Raw genomic sequence first — 19325 nt, 5'->3', positions numbered from 1 at the left:
CTTACATACTAAGTATCTCTTGGATTCCAATATTCTTTTTCAAAATTACATTTTTTTAATTTTTTAATAGATTTTATTATATACATGAAGTCTACAGTGATATTCTACAAAAATTATCTAAATTAGCTCTAAAAATTTTAAATGTGTGACACGCGGTCTATCACAATGCTATAACATTATTAAAAAATGAAATACAATTTTCTACCCACCCACGAATATTTTCACCCATGAATATTTTATAGATTTTTATTCTAAACTCAGTATTAGGAAAAAATGAACAACTCGAAGTTCGGGTTTACCTACGCCAATTCTAACGCTTGGAACACGTTTGAAGTGTTTGAAAATGGTGGCGAGTACTATAATTTCGACTCGTTTCTAGGGCGGCTCCAGTAAATTATCTATCCGACCTGAAAATGCAGACCCGGGCGCCTATGGAATTTTCGCAAAATAAAAGTACCTACGTGAAATTCACAATATCAGGAGTTAGAATATAATTTTTATTTAACTAAATAAGCTCATTAAATACTCGAAAAAATACTGCAAAGTTCGCGGGACCAACCGAATTTTTGGTGTCAGAAAATTTTGAAATTTATATCTCTTCGAAACTCTCACCGAGTAGAGCATGCTAGTAGTCTTGGAATTGTAGTGGAGTTTCCGATTTTGGAGAAATTTAGTCAAAAAGTCGAAATGGACTAAAACTTTTTGGGCTTAAATCGGACAAACCACTCAATGAAAATTTATATTCTTTGTGTCTTTGGAAAGCTCTCAGAGAGTAGAATATGATTGGGACTGGACCCGATATTATTGGTGGCCGGATCAGCCCTAGAAGTAAAAAAAGCGCGCTGCGAGTAGGAGGGAGTTTGGGCATGTTTTCCAGTGACAGGGGCAGCAGTCGACGGTGAGAAAGCGTCCTGGTGGGGCGCCGGCGAGTAGGGGAGGGAGGGGAGTGGTTGGCCAGCGGTGGGGAGGGAAGAGGAGAGAGAAAATGAGAGGGAAAAGAGGCAGGGGAGGGTGGCATGCAGGAAGAAGGGAAAGGAAGAAAAAGGGACCGGTTCGATTTGGTCCGAGTCGATTCGGCCAATTCGATTCAATGTACTCGAAATTTAATTTTTACTCTGCCTTGGGACCCAAAATGAGGCCAAAAAATTTTCAAAAAATTACAAAAACCTAAAAAAAAAAATTGTAGAGTCTAAATATATTTTTAAATTTACCACGTGATCTTTAGATTAATTTTTAAAAATCGATAAAATTTATTATCTCAAGAAAATAAAACTCGACCAGAAAATTTTATTTTAATTCTCATAATATTTAATAAAATAAAATATTATAATTTATATATAAAATAATTATTTAAAAATTTAGGGTGTTACGGTATATATTTTAATTAATTAATTAATTATATATAACTTTTGCAATAAATATTTAAGGAAATTTCATTTTTCAGTCTTTAGATCATACTATGGATGGTAACATATGAAGTACCCATAAAAATTATCTACATAAATATATTCATAATTAATAATTTATATTTTAAAATTTAATAATTTTAGAAGAAATTGCCAAAAAAACTTGTACTTTCATTTTTTTTTTACAATTAACCCTATACTAATTAAATTACTAATTAAATCCTAAACTTTTCAAGTTTTACCAACTGTACTCTATCATAGGTGTGACGTGGCATCTAATGTGGCAATTGACATGATATCTCCATTAGTGAGATAATGGTTTTGTTAGAGGTAGAGCGTAATCAAGGAGAGTTAAAAATTTAGAATTTAATTGATAATTTTTATAGTATAAGATAAATTTGTAAAAATTTGAAAAATACAGTGCTTTTATTCTTATCAATAGATTAATTATTATTAATAATTTATTTAACAATAATAATTTTATAAAATAAATTTTAATTTATTAAAAATAAAATAACTATAAAATTTTTATAAAATATGTTATTAAATCATTAAAAATATTAAAAATGATTGAAATGGATAAATGGATTCAGAAACAGTTTGAAATGTTAAACTATTCGGGAATATAATATATTATTAAAAGTGGATCCGGAATTATGGATGACATATATAAACTATGTTAATTAATAAAAAATAAATAATAATATATATGATGCATAAAAAAAAAAAAACCTAAAATATAGCTAGGCCAACTATCACATAAAGCATTGAATTAAAATCCATCTACAAATGATATCAAGCTTTTGATACTTTCATTATTAGTAGGTCCAATATTAATCTCTCATCTTATCCTGACTTACATGCTAAGTCATCTCTTGGATTCCAATATTCTTTTTCAAATTACATTTTTTTTAATTTGTTTAACAGATTTTATTATGTACATGAACGCGAAACTTGACCATAATATTTAAAAGGACTGAATAAAATTAAAAGATAATTTAAAAATTATTTATATTTACTTATGATTAATAAAATATTTTATATTTATGCATATTTAAATCATATTATGTGAAATTAATTTCATTTTAAATTATTAAAATGGATGATAATATTATTTATACATAAAATGATAGTGGCGAAACTTAATCATAATATTTAATTGGACTGAACATAATAAAAAAAAATAATTTATTAATTTTTTGTATTCACTTATAATTAACAAAATATTTTATACTTGTACATACTTAAATAAATTAGCCTGATCAGTTTATCACTAGGAATAAAATATCTGCATGCAAATCATTTTTTGCAATTTTATTCTATTTCATAATTGTATTGATAAAAATTATTTCCTGCTTTCCACATAAATGAAGAGATCACATGTATAAAATGTTCTTGACTAAAAGCATTTTTTATCAATATAATGACATTGAAATTATTTTAAAAATATCAATAGATGATTAGATTACTGACATGGAGCTAATTTTTACCCAAATTTTATCAATAAAATCAGACATTTGAATCTTGAAGTTATTATTGTTCGAAGGGTTTATTTAAATAATACTCCCAGCCTAAGCTTGAATTAGTTCTATATATATATGCACTGGAGATACATGTAATTAATAAATAAATAATTACTTTGATTATACAACTCATTAATTGAGAATTAAAAAAAAAAAACAAATAGTCAAAATAATGAACTTACCATTTTGCTTCCATTAATTTATAAAGAGAAATTATTAGATAAATTTAGTATATCCATCGTTTCTATATTAAATAAAAAGATAATTTAAATTAAATTATATATTATTTAAAACGATTATATTAATATAAAATAATTTAGTTAGCTTAATTTAAATCACACGATACAATTGGGTCTACCTAAAATTTTCTCAATTATAAATAGCCTAACCCAAAATCTTTCAAACCACACCTAAAGCCTTTGCTCACTCGTTTACATAATTTTTCAGCAGCTATATTATTTCATAAAACCACAACTATGGCAGAAGAGAAGCACCACCACCTCTTCCACCACCACAAGGAAGGCCAGGAAGCTGTTGACTGCAGAAAGGAGGAGAAGCACCACAAGCATCTTGGGCAACTGGGCAAGCTAGGTGCTGCTGCTGCTGGCACTTACGCCTTGGTATATATTCTTGAATTCTTGATATCAACTTCTAATTAGTCTTGTTTTTTTTTTTTTCGGATTATTATGACAATAGCTTCATTAATTTCCTTATAGCATGAGAAGCATGCGGCAAAGAAAGATCCAGAGCATGCCCATGGGCACAAGATAAAAGAGGAGGTAGCTGCAGCGGCTGCAATAGGAGCTGGGGGATTTGCCTTCCATGAGCATCATGAGAAGAAAGAAGCCAAGAAAAAGAATGAAGAAGGTCATGGAAAGAAGCACCACAATCACTTTTAACTCCATACGTGTGTATTTATGTGTTCATGTTTTTTTAATTATCTATCAGTTGGATCGAGTTGGGTGTGAAAGCTTTTCCATTGCCTGTTCATCTCTGTAACAGTTGCATGTTAATTATAAGCTTTTATGTATGTATGCTCTTATATATTAAATATTATTGAAAGTTAGTTTCAGGTGTTTCTGCAATTTGATTAAGCCTTTTACCGTTAGGTGTTATCTAGCCTTATTAATTGCTCAATCACCTTTAATATTTAATAAAATGAAATATATATTCATTTTATTAATTTTTTTATTAATCAAATTGTTAAATTGATACCTATAAATTCATTTGAAAGTAATTGAATTAAATTTATCATATTAATGATGTGAATAAATATCATGATACTATATCAATTTTAAAATTATATATATATATATATATATATATATATATATATATATATATATATATATATATGGTAAAATTAATTTATTAAATACATATATTTTGAATTTATGATACTACAAGAAAAAAGAAAATTAGCAACCGAAAATTCAATTTGAAAACATTGAAAATCGGTTTTTAATTTCCGTTAGAAACCGATTTGAAACCGAAATAATCGGTTTACAATTCGTAGGTTTCTAAATAAATTAAAAACGGAATATGATGTCCGTTTTTAATTCTGAAACTAATTTGAAATGAATATTTTCGTTCTAAAATTAGATATCGAATAACTTTGGTTTCTAAATCTATTTCAAATTAGTAACCAAAATATATCGATTTCTATAATCTGAAACGGATTTCCGTTTCAAATCAGTTTTTAATCGGAACAAAAATAAAACACTTTTTAAAATCGAAATATATTTGATTTCTAAATAGAAATGAAATTTCTATTTCAAATCCGTTTCTAAGCATAATAAAATAAAATGAAATCATTTTATTTTGAAACCAAATACTTTTCTGTTTCAAATTAAAAATGAAATTCAGTTTCTAATCCGTTTTAAATTACTGTAAAAATTTTTATTTTTATTTATTTAATGCATTATTTTTTATATTGAAGCATATAATATGTTATCAAATCTAAATAATACAAGAAAATTAAAAATTCTATCATAGATAAAATAAATAAAACATTGAAGAAAAGGATATCTTTATTAAATTATGAAGATCATAAATTTAATATATACAAAGAAAAGTATACACTTGCAATGCAATTGAAACACTAAGAAATCCAATATAGACTCCAACCTACAAACTTCAGTATTGGGCGATAATTATATCACAACAAATATAGATTACAATATCACAAAAGTGAACCAAGTCATGTCTGGCCATATTTTCTCGGTAAATACCCATGCTAGGAAGATCTGGACCATTCCACTCCATGTTTATTCATTAATATTCTGGTCCCATAACAATATCTCTTCAAACATTAATTATGCCCCATAGTCCAATCAAGGATAAAGCCATAATCTACATCAAGGAAAAGCACCTCAATGAGTAAAAGTGAATTCAAAATTACTCTTAAGCAAATAGAAAGCAGGACAATTTCCTTTCCATTAATTCAATATAAAGGACTTAAATATGAAAATTTATAAGTATCGGTATTAGCAAATATTAGTTCAATATAAAGGACTTCAAGTATTAATGTGTTAATTGGAAACTAAGCTCACTGATAAGCATATATTTGAATATTATAGAGCTAATGTTGAAGACATTTCCAATCATGACCATAAACCAACTAGTTTCCACAACTCAGATTATACATACATATTCAACTAACAACTCATATTATACATATATATTCAACTAATGAACCAATGTAAATAAAAGAAACACCATCAACTCGTTCAATTACAGCTTTAGCATCTCAGAAGGAACAATCCCCCCCAATTTAAGGATGATCAAATCAATATATATATCCAAAAATATGAAGAAACTAACTGTAGTAGTTCACAAAACAATTGACAATAGTAGTTCAAGAAATTAGATTTGAATTCAATTTGTTTTAAATTTTATTAATTTTTGAAAGAATTTAAATTATAAATTGATTTAAATTACTTATTGAGTCATCATATAAAAAGAATTATGAATTAACTTTTAGTTAATTTATAAGTTATAAATTCTTTCAAATCAAAATATTAATTAAAAAAATTTAATTAATTTAGTTTTCATGCCAAATTTTAAATCAATTAGAATAAAGCCTGCTGCTACTATAAAAGATTCAAGTTTCCTCTTCTTCTTGCAACCCACTTATAAAGAGCCATGCTTCATTTAAATTCATAAACAAGACATCAAACAGAAAAGGACACACCTTGTTTGCACTAGGAACCAACTCCTGCAATGCCCTGATTCTTTCGGCTATTCTTTCTCTACGCAACTGTGCCAAATAAAAAGGAATCAAGAGCAATTGTGCCATTACCATGAGAAAAGATCAAATGACTTTAAGGATGGGAAAAGAAAAATAAACATATGGCTCTTGTGCCAAAGCCAATCAAGTGTTTATACTACCATCAGTAACAACCTCATATATTAGCTTAAAACTTTCCGAACTGACAGAATTCAGCATTATCATCATAATGATAATCTACTTTCAAGGATTTCAGCTAGTTGTTTCCTTAGGAAATGATGCCTAAACATAAAACATGTCCAAGAATGTACATTGTTTATTTCTGATTAAACACCTTGAATATTAAAAGAAATCTGTATCATTCATTCCACCTAAAATAAAGATCAGTCTAAGGAGAATATAGATTACATGGCTTGGAGCTTTGGACCATTTTCTTTATCTTCCAAATAAAAATGGTAACTAGTTAGAGAAGGCAAATTTGTTAGATAACAAAATTCTGTTTTTTAATCACTTAACCATAAAGCATTTCAAGACTTGGGGAAAGACAGTTTTCTTCCTTCTATTCTTTTTCTTTTTTGTCATGTGTGTGGGCTAGATGTTGCTGCCAATTCTCCATCTAACAAAAGTTTCAGACTTATAAGTATAAAATGCAGAATAAGAGCTCTGTAAAGCAAAGTGACATTGATACATCTATCATGGAAAAGGCCAAATTACCAATTCAAATTTCAAAACACAACATTGCAACATTCTTATTCTAAATTTGTTATGTATACTGAACCATAGAGCGGGGCATCTTCTTTTCAGCTGCAAAAAGCTTGGACAAGGCAAAATGAACAACAGTAACAGCAATAGTGTTCATTTAGACATCAACGTTTGTTTTAGTAACAAAGCAGAACTATTTAAAGACAATAATCACTACTTCACTAAGTTCAATCTATTTTAGCATGTAATTTTATCTAAATCTACTTGCATGATTTTCATCTCACAAAGAGCTTTTAGAATTGGGTACAATAGATTGCTTGAAGGTCAGAAAAACAAGTACACCACCAACAAACTTATGGAATAATTTGGAATCCACATAATAAGGATATTTGCACTTTGAAATCCATGCAAATAGGGTTGTGCTTATGAAAGAGCTGAAGCATGAAAAACACAAGTTTATACCATTGAATTCAAAAATTTTCACTAGGGTCACATGCATCATGCAAGATTTATTTTTATCTATTTGATTTCAATGATAAACAACATATTAAAACACTTTTAATATGTTTTGGATCTGTATTTGTCATTTAAGATTTTAAAAATTAATCAGATTAATTTTAGAACCATAGATGAGATCAAGAACAAATACACTAACCTCTTGATGCACTGCAGTGTATTTGTGCCTTTCAGATGCGTCTTCAGGACACCAGATGTTGTCCCTCTAGTTTGTTCACACCAAGAACACCTATGACAGCCCTTGAACAGCTTCTAAAGCTTTTTTTATTAATTAGAAAATCAAGTTTTGCCTTTTAAGAGATTAAAGATGTAAACAGGACACTAGAAACGATTTCTAGTATTTTTAATTCAAGAGATTGTTTTGCTAATCTCTTAGAATTGATGAGAGATGAAGAAAAAGAGAAGGGGAACTTTAAGGTGGCAGCACAAAGGAGGATAGCTGCTGGTTGTGTTGTTTTCTTTTCATAACAACACTTACATAGCTAGGTCAACACATTAAACCCTTGCCACATGTCACCCTCTGATTGGTTCTAGGTTTAATTGATCCAATCACATTGGGCCAAGTGTCAAACCTATATTTAATCTTAATTTTAATCATCTTACATGATTAAAAGACATTTGGCAAGCTTATGTGTAGTGCCATGTGTCACCATGTCATGGTGCCACATGTCACCCTGTGAAATGACCAAAATTTCCCTGTGTCTTAATTTTGAGTTCTCAACCCAAAATAATTATTTCTCTTCTTCTAATCAATTTACATCAAATATAAATCAATTAATTAATCTTTATTAATTAATTTCTCATTAATTAAATTCATATTTAAACACTTTAAATATAAATTTAACTTATACTATACATCCAATAATCTAGATTTGGTTTCAAGTCATGCTAGGGACTTTGCAATCTAATTGCAAACCAAACCTATTTAATTAATTAATTAAACTCTTCAATTAATTAATTAAACTCTTCAATTAATTAATTAATTAAATCATATTTAATTAGGTGATAACTTGTGTATGTGTGTGACTTACTAGGCTCATCACTAATTGGCAATGAGACATGATATCAACTCTTAATATTATCAGAACTCTTTCTTACCATAAATGATTTCTCTAAATCATTTTATGCACCTCATAGACCATGGTTAACACCTAGTATAGCATGCCATGACCACCCAATCAGTAATAAGGTTTACCTTAAATGAACCTATAATCATATGTAACCATGCACTAGAATCTATCTATTACAAAATCCCAACTCAAGCTGGAGTCATGGTTTATGTCAAACTCCATTTGCTATGAATATTATGTTCTCTTTTAATTTCAGTTCTTGATTAAAAAGATTTTCTCATCAGAAACTCTTTCTGAATAAATCTATCTGTCCTGACCAGGAACTTGAAACATCAAGAATAATTAAATGAACATATGATTTTATCTCTATTTACTTAGAGGAACAGATTCCATCTTGTTCAACACCTACCTCTATATATAACTAGTAGGAGCCAACACATGCCCATATACCCATACACAGTACAAGTATGAAAGTAGTATCAAACTCAAACCACCTATATACAAGATAACTAGTTGTGTTATCTCAGGTCTAAAGATTATATGCACTGATATGATTTATGACAATGCATTGACAAGAGTAAACTCCATGTGCTTGTCATAAGTGTCACTGGTTCGGCCTACTTATTATGTATAAGTGCCTATCATGTTTGTTATATGGCATGAGACTCACTATTCCATCTTATCTATATCTCATATAAATAACTTAGGAACAAACATGAATACAATATTTCTGGATAAGTTATGTCCTTATTATGAAGTATCCTCGATTGTGAACCTATTTATGATACTTTGTGCTAGAAATACTGTCACTCATATTCTTAACAACTTAAGAATAGAATTTCTAATAAAATATCAATGGACCTTTTCTATTACACATAAATATATTATGTAAATGGAAAAGTGAAAATGCCTTTTATTAATAAAAGCATGTACAATATACATACTAAATGATATGCTCTAGGACATACTACTAACAATCTCCCACTAGCACTAGAGCCATTCATTATAATATTTTAGACCCATCTTCTCAAGATGTCGGTCTAGCTGAGTCTGTGACATAGGCTTAGTGAATGGATCAGCTGAATTTTCAGCTGATGTTATTTTCTGCATGGCTACATCGCCTCGTTCAACTATTTCTCTGATAATGTGGTAGCGCCTTTCTATGTGTTTGGATTTCTAGTGAGACCTTGGTTCCTTAGCCTGTATGACTGCTCCATTGTTGTCACAGTGTAATGGAACTGTTAACTCAATGGAAGGAACTACTGCAAGTTCTGTCATGAACTTCTTTATCCAAACAGCTTCCTTTGCAACATCTAATGCAGCAATATACTCAGCCTCGATAGTGAAATCTGCAGTCGTGCTCTGTTTGGAACTCTTCGAACTGACTGCACCTCCATTACAAATGAACACATATCCAGAGCTAGACTTTCTATCATCGATATCTGATTGGAAATCAGAATCAGTATAACCATCTAATTGCAAGTTTCCACCTCCATAAATCAAGAATAAATCCTTAGTTCTTCTCAAGTACTTAAGGATATTCTTGTGACTATCGATGTTCCAAACCTGGATTGGATTGATACCTGCTAGTCAAACTAACAGCATATGCGATATCCGGCCTAGTACACAACATTGCATACATTAAACTTCCAATAGCCGAAGCATATGGAATCCTGGCCATCTTTCTTCAGGTGTCTTTGGAGACATCTCTTTAGAAAGATGGATACCATGTCTCATTGGTAACAATCCTCTCTTGGAATCAAGCATGTTAAACCTCTTTAACACCTTTTCCAAGTATAGACTTTGGGATAAACCAATTATTCTTTTTGCTCTATCTCTATAGATGCGAATCCCAAGAATATAGGTTGCCTCCCCTAAGTCTTTCATGGAGAATGTATTTGACAACCATACCTTTACATTTGTCAACATACCTGTGTCATTACCCATCAACAGTATATCATCCACATATAAGATAAGGAAAGTGATAGCACTGTCACTAACCCTCTTATATACACATGGCTTATCCTCATTTTTTATAAAACCAAATGATTTAATGGCTTCATCAAAACTGATGTTCCAACTCCTCGAAGCTTGCTTCAACCCATAAATGGTCGCTTTAGCTTGCATACCTTGGAATCATCTTGGGATTCAAAACCCGTAGGTTGTTCCATGAAAATGTTTTCTTCAATGTATCCATTGAGAAAAGCTGTTTTGACATCCATCTGCCAAATCTCATACTCATAGTATGCAGGTATTGCTAATAGAATCCTAATTGATTTAAGCATGGCAACAGGCGAGAAAGTCTCCTCATAATTGATTCCTTGCCTTTAGCAAAACCCTTTCGCTACTAGCCTTGCCTTATAGGTCTCTACCTTTCCATCAGAACCAATTTTCTTCTTAAAAACCCATTTGTTCCCTATAGGTACAATACCTTCAGGTGAGTCAACAAGATCCCAAACTTGATTCTTATACATAGAATCAATTTCGGATTTCATAGCATCAATCCATTTTGAAGAGTCTATATCTGATATAGCTTCTTCATAGGTAAGTGGATCATCTCCATGATTTACTTCTTCATGAGTAGACAACTCTTGTTCTTCTTCATGACGAAAACCATATCTCACTGGTGGGTGAGATACCCTGGTTGTTCTACGAGGACCAGCTATAGATGTTTCATCAATGAGTGTAGGTTGACTACCTGGATCTATATCCATCTGATCTGTTGGTTGGTCAAAATTCTCCAATTCCAACTCTATTTGCCTTCCTTTGCCTCCTTCTTGAACAAACTGTTGTTCAATAAATGTAGTATCTTTACTCACCACAACCTTTTGTGATGTAGGCAAATAAAAATAATATCCAAAACTATCTTTTAGATATCCAACTGTAACACCCCCGTTTGCATAGCCTGGTATATTTCACTATTCCGGTGACCGGAGTCGGTCCAGACAATTAAGGGGATTAGAGCCACACTTAAGACAACTAGAAAAGTCATAAATACAAATAATTAGTAATTTCCAATTAGTTAAGTATAAGTAAGAAAAACAGAACATAAGAAGTTAAACGAGCCAAGAGTCACAGCGATGGGTGACCTTCTCGGGAATGACTACGAAGTCATTTTAAACTCAAACTTCGAACCGTAAAAAGTGACGCTGCGGTCCTTAGGACCCTTATGAACACAGTGGAAAAGAGAAAATCATGAAAAAGAACTGTTAAGCCAGTCAAATAATTAGGTCAGGGAGCCGGAAGAAATATGGAATTATTTGCAAACCAGGTTGAACCGGCGAAGGGCAATTTGGTCAATTGACCCCGAGAGCTGACTCCTGAACTAACTGTCAAATAAAATCGGAGAAAAGAAAACTTCGGGATCGAGAATTAAATTAAAGAACTAATAGAAAAATAAATAGAAAAAAAAAGAAAGAAAATGAAAAAGTTAAAAAGGTGATGACATCATGCATGACATCATGCATGATGCCATAAAAATAATAATTAATATATTTAATTAATTAGATTTGTGGTCTTCCATAAGACTAAAAATATAAAAGAAAAAGAAAAGAAAAAAAAAAAAAGAAAACACTCATCTTCCATTCATTTACGTTTCTCTCTCTTCCAAGCTCTCCTCTCCCTTTCTTTTTATTTTTCCACCATTAAAGCTTATATTTAAGCTTTTAAAACCATAAATTACACCATAAATTTCCTAGTTCCTCATGTTAAACCTTGTCTTTGAGTCTTGAAAAGAAGATTGGAGCAAGAAAGAAAAGAAAACTTGAAGAAAAGGAAGAAGAAAATTCTGCACACAAGGTTAGTAAACTAAACTTGATTTGTTAGTTGATTTAGTTATGTTTATAGCTTAATTAACCTAGAAATATACTTAATATGAAAAGAAAACATTTTAGAGGACCAAAGGAAAATTCGTCCAGCCCTTGTAAGGGTAAGAATTGCATGAATTTGATTGAATAAAATATGTTAGAAAGCTTGAATGAGTTGAGGAATTGTATTTGTATGGTTGGAATTAGTGAAATGTAACAAATTAAGTGAGTTAGGGTTTTGGAAATTAGGGTTTATAAACCAAAAATTTGGAGAAATGAGTAAATGATGTGTTTGACCTATTGTGAAGTGAAAAATGGTCAATTATGACCAAATGAGTAGTGTGGGAATGGTTGGAAATTAAGTTAAATTCGGAGGGTGTATGGTCATGTGCTGGCAGCATGACCAAGTCAATTTTGAAGGACCAAAAATGAAATTTTACAAGTCCAATTGATATGGCACCAATTGGGCATGAAAATAGACATAAAATGACACAATTTTCATTTAGGAAGCCTGCCCAAAAAGTGACTAAAACCTAGTGAACAAAGTGGCCGAAGTCGGAAAATCGCAGGCTACCTCTGCACAAACTGACCAAATGAACAGTATTTGTTCATTTGGTCATAACTTGAGCTAGGTAGGTCAAAATGACCTCAAATTTTACCAGTAACTAGATAAGATATAGATCTAAAACTTTCATGGAGAACACCAACCCAAATTATGCCATTAACCTAATCAAATTATTGAGCAAATATGAGTTACTAAATCTGCAAAACTGCAGAATTGCCATTTGAACAGTAAAGTTTCAATGGCTATAACTCTCTCTAGAAAACTCCGATTTAGGCGATTCTTGAACCGATGGAAACCTAAGACATAGTAGGACATTTCGTATGAAGGAAATTAGACCAAATTATGGACTTAACTTGATCAAATTACTGAACGAAGTTGGATCAAAAATCTGCCAGAACCAAAATCTGTAGCATGAGCGATTGCACGTGCAAGAATCGTATTTTGGCTATAACTTGAGCTACAAAACTCCAATCGGGGTGATTCAAAAAGGAGAATAAACTTAAGACAATGGGGAACATTTTCTATGAAGAAAGTTTTGCCAAATTCCAACAATAAAGTGACCAATGGAACAGTGCAACTTAGGACTCCAAAACTGAAATTTACCAAATTTGCCTAAAAGACTTAGAATTTGAGAAAATGACCAAAACCAACAAGTTTAGTGACCAAAATGTGGTATGTGGGTGAAGTTAGAATTTCCATACCTATTAAGCCTTAGAAAGTCAATAATTTGACTTAAATAGTGCAGTGAATAGTAACCCGAAACACAAAATTTTAAGAACGTCGAATTTAGCATGTTAGAGCTAGGTAAAAGTGAAGTTAAATTTATTATTGGATTTATGCTAAGTTATGGTATTATTGGATTTATGCTAAGTTATGGTGCTGAAACACTGTGAAATTGTGTGTTTCAGTGAAAAAGAATACTGGGACAGAACCCGAGGAGTCGAGTCAAGGCCAACAGACGACTCATTTGAGGTTTGTGCACAATGTATACTTTTTATAATCATCTTTTGCATACTATTTTGAATAATGTGAAATATTGAATTATGACATTCTTATGATGTTTTGATTTAAATTGTTGAAAGTTATTATGTATATTGAAATGACAATGTTTAGCAAATTGTTAAGATAAGTTTTGAAACCACAGTGTCATGACCATATATTTGAACACCTCACTAGCACGACTAGTGGAGGTAATTAGTTTCGAATTTTGATTCCTTCTCTGGAGAAGTGTTGAGGTGTGACAGTAGAAGAGGATGTGAATGGATATCCATATATTTGAGCTAGCTAGCCTTGTAATGTGATTTCTCTTTAGCCTCTGGCTATTGAGATTCTATTTGTTTCGAATGGCATGATCTAACTGTGGGTTTTATGAAACGTATTTTGATACTTCGAAATGAACTTGGTTTGCATTAAAACCTCATAATTCATGTTTTGTATTTAATGCTCATGTTTAGTCAAATTTTTGAATAAATGTGATTTATATTCTGCATAAAGATTATTTTAGTATGTTGTGCACCACTGAGTCCTAGTACTCAGCGATAGCTTCTATTGTTGTCGCAGATACAGAGACTAGAGGAGCAGCAGACCGAGCTGCTGAGGTGTGAGGAGTTATCAGCTTGAAGTCGCCGGGTATAATTTATACCCTAATTGTAAATATTTCTTTTGATGTATGTATTGCATATAAAAGTATGGACATGTAAATGGGTCTTGAGCAGCTTGTACAAAGTTTGTACGAAGTTGTAATAAAAATTTAGTTTGAACTTCCTTTGATGTAAGTTTTGTAATGATGTGTATATAAATTGTTTTGTCTCTAATGAAATATGAGTAAAATGTATTGCTAGTATTTTGAAGACTATTAAATTTTGAACTTGAGAAATTGATTGAAATGATTGTGGAGTTGTTAAAATGGATTGAGTTTGATTGTGAAATTGAAGTAGTTGTTGAGAAAGCATTTTTAGAAGTGCTTTTTACAGGTATTTAAAGAACTGTTTTCTTAAAATACAGAGGGAACTCTGTCAAAATTTTTATAAAGTTTGCGGAAAAAAAATAAAATGGGCCAAAATTTCCAACTAGTTTTCAACTTAATTACATGTTTTAAATACTTATTAGAAATGCTCACCACTTATCAAAAATAAGAAAATTGTTTTAAAATCCCTTGTAGGGTACTTAATGAGTTATCGGTAGGTGAAGTGCGGTAGTTCATTAGGTATTCTACGGGATCATGTTATGCCTTACAGAGGGGTAAGGTGTGACACCAACAAATCGACATTTTTCTTATTTGCTTTCCAATTTATCAGTGTTCAGCTTTTTGATATAAGCTGGACAACCCCAAATCTTAACATGCCTAAGACTTGGTTTTCTTCCATGCCATATCTCATAAGGTGTGGAAGAAACTCATTTTGATGGAATCCTATTCAGAATATACAAAGCTGATTCTAATGCAAATCCCCAAAAGGAGATTGGCATATCAGTATAGCTCATCATACTACTACCATATCCAATAGGGTACGATTTCTCCTTTTAGATACACCATTCAGCTATGGCGTTGCTGAAGGAGTCAGCTGGGAAACAATGCTATGTTCTCTCAAGTATTCATCAAATTCAGTACTCAAATATTCACCTCCACGATCTGATCGAAGAGCTTTAATACTCTTTCCTGTTTGATTTTCTACTTCAGATTTAAATTCTTTGAACTTTTCAAAGGATTCATGTTTGTATTTCATCAAATACAAATACCCAAACCTTGATTTATCATCAATAAAAGTAATAAAGAAATGAAAACCGCCTCTAGCCATTTCCTTAAATGGACCACATACATCACTATGTATTAGCTCCAAAATATTTGTAGCCCTTAGCCCTTGCCCAACAAAGGGTGATCTAGTCATTTTGCCTTGAAGGCAAGATTCACAAGTTAGAGTAGGTTCAGAGCCCAATGAGGATAAAATCCCCATTTTCTCCAATTTTGCAATCCTATCTTCTGCAACATGACATAACCTTAAGTGCCAAATATATTTTGAACTTGAGTTGGTTTTCACCATGGCATTGCATACATCACTTGCATTCATTTTGTGTTTGTCATTATTATCCAAATAATAAAGACCATCATTCATCTAACCCAAACCAACATATTTATTTCCAAAATAAATATTGCAAACATCATCTGTGAACTAAAATTCATAGCCATTTCTAGTCAAACTAAATATAAAAATGATGTTCTTAAAAGCATTAGGTACATATAAAATATTATCCAAAAATAAAACATATCCAGACATGTAAAAAGATTTAGATCCTATGGCTAAAGCTTCAACAGTTGAGCCATTGCTAATCCGGACTCTAACAACTTGAGAACGCAAGCTGCTACTATTTTCTAGTTCCTGCATATCATTAGAAATGTGAGAACTGGCACCAGTATCTAAAACCGAAGCTGTAAATGAACTATTAGTATCATCAGAATCTAAATAATAAGATATAGACATACCTTTCGAAGGTGTATCCTTCTTGTCCTTCAGAGAAGCAAGATACTCTGGGTAGTTCCTTTTCCAGTGCCCATCCTTCTGGCAGTGAAAACACTTTCCTTTGCCTCCATCAGCTTTAGTCTTCCCTTTCTGTTTAGCTATTTTCTTAGAAGGACCAGGAATCTGAGATTTCTTTTTCTTGTTGCCCTTTTTCTTATGGGACTTTTCAGCAGAAGAAGATACAATCAAAGCCACCTCTTTTCCTTTATTGCTCGGCATATTCTTTTGGACAATAACCAATATGTTGAGTAAACCAGATAAGGTGCATTCCTCTTTAGTCATATGGAAATTTGTCACAAAATTCCCAAAAGACTCAGGAAGGGACTGAAAGATCAAATCCATCTGTAGTTGGAAATCCATGTTGAAGTCAAGATGTTCCAACTGCTCAATCAGCCGAATTATCTTGTGGACATGATCCCCAACATTCTGTCCCTCAGACATCCTCATGCGGAACAACTGCCTAGATATCTCATACCTAGCATTCCTGCTATGCTCACCATACAACTCTTGTAGGTGAAGGAGGATCTCACTCGCACTCTGCATGTTCTCATGCTGCTTCTGTAACTCATTACTCATGGAAGCAAGCATGTAACACTTAGCTCTCATATCATGCTCCTTCCACTTGTCCAAAGTTTCATGTTCCTCTTTAGTGGCCTCTGGAGGTAAGGGACCAGGAACATTTGAATCTAGAACATATCCTATATGTTCAAGGTTCAGGACAAGTTTCAAATTTCTTAGCCAATCAGAGAGATTAGGTCCTGTCAACCTATTATGATCAAGTATGCTTGCAACGATATTGGATGGTGGTGGTTGTTCTGTGCTCATTATTATCAGAAAATTAACTGTAGAAAATAATCAGATTAATTAGTAAATGTATAATGTAATTAACCAAAATGATTATGGTCTTTTAATCAAATTGGTCCTCCCACTAACTTAGCGAATACTACACTTCCAAAGTAGAAAACAGAAATCCTAGTTGGATGGATTTCTAGTGGGTGATTGAATTCTTATAATTCTATTAATCATCCTCAGGTACATCCATTATTGGAATTACAATAAACTATAAGTGAGCAACTCCTTGCCCATCACATCTCATGTGAGGTTCAATCCTTTACCTAGCCCCTAATGCTCAAGATCTCAGGTACATCCATTATTGACTTATCTTGCATTAGTTAAGTTGATCCCATTGAGCTAGTAATTATGCAAATAATTTTAATGTCCTCAGGTACATCCAATATTGGCCACCAAACCATTTAAATATTTACAACATCTCATGCTTAGCAATTATTCTTAAGAAAATCTCTTAAATTAATTGCATCTTATGCAATTATTTAAAATTTCTTAAAATAATTGCCCCAATGGAGGGCCCATGTTATAATTACTTTAATTATAGCATTTCCAACTTAATCATTTATTTGGAAGATTTTATGGTCATCCTAATTACTATTAAGGTCTCACTTTGAACATTATCCATTTAGCATGTATATATGATCTACTGCATACATTCACATACATCTCATGCATTCATGGACAATAAATAAATATGGTATGATCATGGACTTTCTAAGGGATTCAATTCTAAGCTACTAAGAATTGAATTAGGGTATTCCTAGGTGCATTTCATTCATTCATTTTACAAGAGTTGCTGAAGGAGTACATAATCAACACTTGAAATTGAATTCCTCCCACTGGTCCTACCAATGCTCTTGTCCTCCTTGATCTTCTTGCAATCCAATATTACATAGTAATCCTTAGCATACCAAGGCAAATTTACAAGAACTAAATAAATGAAATTACAACCTAAAAAATTTTTACAACCTTAATAATACATGCCCAAAATAAATTAAAATAAATAAATTAATTTACAATCATAAAGAAACATAAAAGAAATAATCCAATCACATTGGTCTTTTATAGTCCATGATCATCCATCATGCATATCACTATTTAATAATTAAATAAAACATATATACTTAAATTAAATTGAATATCTCATATTCAACTTAAAAATTTAGATTTGAACATGATTCAAATAAATTTAAAAATTCAGATTTGAATCTCATTCAAACAAATTTAAAAATTCAGATTTGAATCACATTCAAACAACCTTAAAAATTCATATTTGAATCACATTCAAACAATTTTTAAAAAATCAGATTTGAATCACATTCAAATAATTTTAAAAAAATCAGATTTGAATCACATTCAAACAATTTTTAAAAATTTAGATCTAAATATTATTCAAACAACTTTAAAAAATCATATTTAAATATGATTCAAACAATTTTAAAAATTTAGATTTGAATTACATTCAAATAACTTTTAAAATTCAGATTTGAATCACATTCAAACAATTTTTAAAATTCTAATTTGAATCAAAATTTAATTGTGTGATTAAAATTATAATTAAACAATTTAATTAGACATAGGATGAGCTTTTAGATCATACAATAATTACAAATTAAAAAGCCAAACCTTCAAGCATGCCGCCACACATCCATTGCAACCAGCAATGGATAAATCATCTCATGATCAAAACACACAATTAAATCATATAATCAACAATCTAAATGGCAAATATAGTGGCTCTGATACCAATTGAAAGAGCGAAAGCATGAAAAACACAAGTTTATACCATTGAATTAAAAAATTTTCACCTAGGGTCACATGCATCATGCAAGATTTATTTTTATCTATTTGATTTCAATGATAAACAACATATTAAAACACTTTTAATATGTTTTGGATCTGTATTTGTCATTTAAGATTTTAAAAATTAATCAGATTAATTTTAGAACTTTAGATGAGATCAAGAACAAATACACTAACCTCTTGATGCACTGCAGTGTATTTGTGCCTTTTGGATGCGTCTTCAGAATACCAGATGTTGTCCCTCTAGCTTGTCCACACCAAGAACACCTATGACAGCTCTTGAACAGCTTTTAAAGATTTTTCTATTAATTAGAAAATCAAGTTTTTCCTTTTAAGAGATT

The 19325-nt window shown here is 31.2% G+C and overlaps 1 protein-coding gene across 1 annotated transcript; it reads left to right on the top strand.

The window, feature by feature from the left end:
- Positions 1 to 3310: 3310 nt before the first annotated feature.
- LOC110665369 (abscisic stress-ripening protein 3) lies at positions 3311 to 4001 on the top strand. Its single transcript, XM_021825433.2, has 2 exons — positions 3311 to 3549; positions 3646 to 4001. The coding sequence occupies exons 1-2, from the start codon at positions 3406 to 3408 to the stop codon at positions 3826 to 3828; spliced, it is 327 nt and encodes a 108-aa protein (XP_021681125.2). The 5' UTR covers positions 3311 to 3405; the 3' UTR covers positions 3829 to 4001.
- The last annotated feature ends 15324 nt before the right edge of the window (positions 4002 to 19325 follow it).

Source organism: Hevea brasiliensis, chromosome 16 (assembly GCF_030052815.1).
Source record: "Hevea brasiliensis isolate MT/VB/25A 57/8 chromosome 16, ASM3005281v1, whole genome shotgun sequence".
NCBI lineage: Eukaryota > Viridiplantae > Streptophyta > Magnoliopsida > Malpighiales > Euphorbiaceae > Hevea > Hevea brasiliensis.
The sequence above is the reverse complement of the archived record's forward strand: the minus strand, read 5'-3'. Positions and strand labels throughout refer to the sequence as shown.